This window comes from Cryptomeria japonica, chromosome 4, assembly GCF_030272615.1.
Source record: "Cryptomeria japonica chromosome 4, Sugi_1.0, whole genome shotgun sequence".
In the NCBI taxonomy this organism is placed as follows: domain Eukaryota; kingdom Viridiplantae; phylum Streptophyta; class Pinopsida; order Cupressales; family Cupressaceae; genus Cryptomeria; species Cryptomeria japonica.
The window spans coordinates 722,488,796-722,494,440 of record NC_081408.1 but is presented as its reverse complement, the minus strand read 5'-3'; the positions used below and the strand labels follow the sequence as shown (position 1 = coordinate 722,494,440).

General features: G+C 31.7%; 1 protein-coding gene across 1 annotated transcript; it reads left to right on the top strand.

Annotated features, from left to right (window-relative positions):
- Positions 1 to 3,422: 3,422 nt before the first annotated feature.
- LOC131032141 (xyloglucan endotransglucosylase protein 1) lies at positions 3,423 to 4,914 on the top strand. Its single transcript, XM_057963070.2, has 4 exons — positions 3,423 to 3,672; positions 3,774 to 3,874; positions 3,993 to 4,186; positions 4,290 to 4,914. The coding sequence occupies exons 1-4, from the start codon at positions 3,513 to 3,515 to the stop codon at positions 4,669 to 4,671; spliced, it is 837 nt and encodes a 278-aa protein (XP_057819053.2). The 5' UTR covers positions 3,423 to 3,512; the 3' UTR covers positions 4,672 to 4,914.
- Positions 4,915 to 5,645: the final 731 nt, after the last annotated feature.

Here is a 5,645-nt window from a genome sequence, read left to right as displayed (position 1 = left end):
TTATATCACTCTCTTAACAATTTGATGTGGTATACATGATATCCTATTTTTATCTCCATAAAAGCAAGCAAAAATAGGGGGCATATAGCTACCCTCAAATTTAAAAAATCTTAGAAGTATTCTTAATGGTTTTGATTTTGATAGCAAAGTGGTTTGTAAGTTTCTTTTCCTAATATTTTGGTATTGTAGGTCAGTATACTAAGGGCTTCATTTGACATCCTTTAAGTATCACTTTTCATGAGTATTTACAATTTTGTACTTTAGCTTACATAGTCACATTGTGTCATATGACTGCTAAAGTAGGGGTTAAATGTAGTGTCATGAATTGTACTCTGCGAGCCTAATTTTATAGCCTTCTTGGCACTTTCTTTAGTTGTCATTCTCCTATATTATTTTAGGATCATTTCTATCCTTGAATTTACCACGTAACTCAAGGAGATGTGTCTTATTCTATTTTTAATTTTTATTATTTATTTCGCACTTAAGTCATCTTCAATTACCAAAATTAGGACTAGATATGGTATCAGTGGCCTCAATCCCCTTTTTAGAGATCAAATTTTGGGAAGACTTGAGCAACCAACTCCTTATTTGAGATTACTCGAGTAGCCAACTCCTTAGGCCCACCAGAATTTTTTGAAATTTTTTGAGATTAAAGTGTTAGCCTTCACATTATAGAATCTAGTCTCGATTTTTTAATTTTATCATTTTGTGTCATCTTTTTATCAATAATTAGCAATTTTATCCATATACAACCTAGTATATGTTCTCATTTTGAAATACAACTTCAAGATGATAGTGAAGCTCTACCAATTTGAGTACTCAACTTTGCAAATCTAAGGCATTATCTAGAATTTAAATTTTTAACATTGATCATTCACGATTGTTACAAGATGATTGAAGCTTCAAGGAATGTTGGAAGATAATGGGGACTACAAAGGGATTTATATGGTTCTATGCTATTCTGACATTTTTGGGTTTTGATCTCTATATGAAAAAGTTATTGTTACATTGTTGTTCTTTATGCATTTATGCACTCTTGAGTTAGTTTGTACACCACCTTATGATTGATTCTTCCAGAGCTCCACACTAACACACTTGATTAGGGTTTCATTTTTATGTTTATGCATGTCACTACTCATCTCAACCATAGACACACTTAAGGTTCAAACAACACACTTTATTTCAACATCGATTAGGCCATTTGTGGAAGTAGGAATACTAAAACAGGGGATTGACTAGGGCAATATCCTATATAGCCACAACTATTTTCCCTCTCTTTGTTCTTGTGCAAGGATATATCCATAATCTTATGTTAATGCAAAGATACATGAAGATGATATTTACAGAGATGAATATTGTTATCACAAATTTAGGAGAAAAAGTTGAGAGAGTGGTGCCTAACACCCTAGTCCTGTTTGTTTAAGTTAGGTTTCTAAGTGATAGAAGCTTTGATTCTGTTGATTCTAGATTTGGACATTTCCTTCAATTTGTGCAAATTTAGGATAAGGACACCCAACAAATTAGTCTGGCACAAAAAACTACATCCTTTCAGCTACAAGTGCACCTCTATGTCTCTATTCCATTTTTTCTACTATCTATTAGTTCTTTAATGGAAAAGAGCTTAAATATCTATTGTACTACTATATTATATTTATCAACAGCAATTTACATTTAATGTTATGTAATTTTTAATAGCTAAGAAAAAGGGAATGACAATTTTATAATAAGAATAATTATATAGTTGAAACAACTATAAACAAAAATAGTAGAAATTGGTAACAACAAATGATGATTCAATAGTTTAAATGGGTGTAAATTTTGATGATGTATTTATAAAATAATAATTAATAAAAATATTTTTAACATCTAACTTAACCTAGTGGTTTACTTGGTGCACAATTATAAACTAAGAGAAACCAAGCTCCTTGCAAGTTGCCTTGCCTAAATGATGTCAATGTTTGTTTTTTATCATTATATTATGTTCCAATTTCTTTATATGTTATATATATTTCAACTAGAGTTTCTTATAAAAAAAATTATGATTAATTTTTCAAATACTATATTATATTTTGCACTATTGTTACCCCACCTTTCCCTCACTATCCCCATATTTTGTTACATGATCTCCTTGTCTCCATATTTCAAATCATTGTGACTAGAAAACTTGAAAAAGGTCAAAACTAATTGTAATTCCTTAAGCTCTTTTGATAATTTCACATGTAAAATCTAATTAGCTATTACAATCATTTGTATCATTATACAATATTATTTTAATTTCGTACTTTTACACATAAAATTAAACTTATGCAAAACTATTATATACAAACCATATCAAATGCATGCCCTTCTGGTTTTCCTTAATTGATTTATTCACCATGTTAGATGTTGTTGATCACACTACAAATTTATATTAATTTTTAAATTTTTATTTTTATTTTTATATATGAAATATTTTATAGAGAGGGTATATCATTTTCGATTTATTTTTATATAGATTTGTATTTATGATCACATATAGAGAGTATCCTAATACATAGTTTCACAATATATGTTTGGTTAAAAATAATTTAAATATTATTTATTTCTAAATAAATGTGCTCAAATTCACTAATTTTCTCAAAGCTTCGATGCCATATCTCTTTTGTTCGTGTTTCTCATGAATGAAATATGATCATTGATTCTCTGGATAAATGGACCTTAGAGGTTCCAGAGGATGGAATGTTTTTGATTGGGATTTACTATTGACATATTAAGATATTCAACTTTTGCATCTTATTCAGCATGATAAGGATCGATCATTGTAATTGATTCATGTTTTTTGATAAAATTACGAGAATAATAAAAAAATGTTAATTTATAAGAAACTTCTTTGAATCTTCCTTATCTTATTTTATATAACAGTCATTATTATATAAAAATCTTTTTACAATCTCTTTAAATGTCTTATTTAAATATATTTTATGAAAACAAGAATAAATATAAATCACTAATATACAAACATTACTAACCACATAATATAATTAATTAATAAAAATAATAAATCCAGATAACACAAATTTATATTGAGAATAGTCACTGTCCTATCTATTTCCTTTTTTCCTTTTCACATTGGAAGGGCCGTTTAACCTCAGCACTTCTAGACGAACTTTAGGACAAACAAATCTACTCAGAATAATTCAAAATAATTTTTAAATTGCCAAGTTGACGAAATGGTGGCAGGTGGAAATTTGTGGTTACTAGTACCAGAGCTTGATTGTATCGTCAGCTGTGTCACCTCTGTCACGCGCAAACTCCTCTGCCGTCCCTTTTGTCCACAACAATATTAATCAAACAGCTGTAAACCGCGTAACCCGGGCGACTTCTCGCAGGATTATGGATTTTACTTCACAAATCCCTATTTCCTATATATATCGTTAATCTCCCTCGTATTCTACATTGCCCTTTCGTTTCTTCTCCATTAAAATCGTATAAGATTTCCCCTTTGACAGCTTCAATAATCCTGTATATTGTCAATGGCGATGCTATTTTTCTGTTTACTCTTTGCCCATTTAGCAGTTTTCCAATATGCCTCTGCAAATTTTTACAGCGATTTTGAGATCAATTGGGGTAACGACCACGCCAAAATACTTGACAATGGTGAACAATGGCAGCTTACTCTCAATCAGTCCTCAGGTATATGTGGGTACCATAAATTTTATATATCTAATTCATCTCTTTTACGATCAGTATTGCTAAGCTTACTATGTGGCGTTTTCCTGTATGCGTCAAAACAGGTTCAGGGTTCAAATCCAAGAATGAATATCTGTTTGCTAAACTTGACATGCAAATCAAATTGGTGCCCGGTGACTCGGCAGGAACTGTAACTGCTTACTATGTAAATCTTCCCCTCTCTCTCTCTCTTATATCGTCAAATTAGACGTTGGAATAGTAGTATAGAGACGATGAGTTTATAGGACTGTTACAAACAATGTTTGGGGATTGATTTTATGCAGCTGTCGTCTCAAGGGGATACCCACGATGAAATAGACTTTGAATTCTTGGGAAACCTGTCTGGAGATCCCTATATTATGCATACTAATGTGTTTTCTCAAGGCAAAGGCAATCGTGAGCAACAATTTTACCTCTGGTTTGATCCCACAGCAGACTTCCACACTTACTCTGTGCTCTGGAATCCCCAACAAATTGTGTAAGTAATTTTATCGTTCAACTCAACCGCTTAATTTCCATCTTGGTATGGCCCTGCAATATTTACATCTTATAATAATATGTTTCACTCTCTTATTATGCAGATTTTCTGTGGATGGAACTCCGGTGAGAGTTTTTAAGAACAAGGAGAATTTGGGCGTAACATATCCGAAGAATCAGTCAATGATAATATACTCAAGCCTGTGGAATGCTGATGAATGGGCAACAAGAGGCGGTGCAGTGAAGATCGACTGGAGCAAAGCCCCATTCGTTGCATCATTCCAGAATTTCAGGTCACAGGCGTGCAGTCCTTCCTCTGATTGCTCTGTAAATTCATGGTACAATGAACAAGGACTGGATTCCACCCAGCAGCAGAAGCTTCAATGGGTGCGCACGAATTACATGATTTATGATTACTGTTCGGATGTTAAGAGGTTTCCACAGGGCCTTCCAGCTGAATGTGCCTCAGACTCCCCGTCTACTTGACACTAGACAAATTGCAAATAGGGAATTCCTTCTATCATATGATTTTCAATTTTCTGTAAATTTTTTTGCATTCCTTCAATTCTTCTGTAGTTTCAAGGCAGTCTATTAATCTCCCGTTCGTTGATGCACTGCGAACTTTTTAAATATCGAATGAACAGATGGAAAGACATTAAACCTAACGAGAAGTTTGCAAAAGTCAAATGTCGTGCAAAAATAAGACAAAAATTATTTTTGATTGTGTTATTTTTTTTATTTTTTTTTCAATTTTGTAGTTTGGAGTCAAAATTATTGACTCTTGTTGTTAAGAGTGGTGGTTCACATGAGTCATATCACCTATCTCTTAAAATTATGAATGGTGCACATAGCAATTATTATATCTAGATAATGCTCCAATAGATAAATTATTGAGGTTTTCTTGGATGTCACCCTTACCATTACTATTTCAACTCAAGCATGTTTGGCCATGGAGTTTCTTGCAAAATCAAGCTCCTTTAGCTTAATACCCTATTTAAAAAAACTTCATTGCGTTACTTCACTCTTGTTAGTATCACTTATTTGCAATTAGTGCTAAGTAGATCATTCATGCTAATATAATATGAGTTACTAATAACCACTAGTTGTGGAACATATGTCAATTAGCTTGATTCACAAGCTATGTAGTTGAATCCTCATTAAACGCCCTATTTGATATGCACAAATTGTACCTCAAATTTATCACTATTTGTGATCTTCAAATTTTTTAAATTTTTTATTTTCAACAAATCAAATTACAATTTTAAAACATTATGACCTACAAGTTTTTAAGCCATTTCTCTAAAGAGATATTTTTCACAACAAAATGTTACTAAGATAGAAATTCTATATTCCATGATTGTGGAGAAAATATACTAATGTTTCTATATTTATTTTCTATAAATGATTGCCATATCATTTTAAGAGCCTTCATACAAACTTTTTCCGTCAAGACACTAAGT

What these genes read in the sequence shown, in the direction of transcription:
- LOC131032141 (XM_057963070.2), top strand. Translation starts at nt 3,513, where the DNA reads ATGGCGATGCTATTTTTCTGTTTACTCTTTGCCCATTTAGCAGTTTTC. An exon ending in GAACTGTAACTGCTTACTAT is followed by an intron (nt 3,875 to 3,992) that starts GTAAATCTTCCC and finishes GATTTTATGCAG; the next exon opens with CTGTCGTCTCAAGGGGATAC. An exon ending in TGGAATCCCCAACAAATTGT is followed by an intron (nt 4,187 to 4,289) that starts GTAAGTAATTTT and finishes CTTATTATGCAG; the next exon opens with ATTTTCTGTGGATGGAACTC.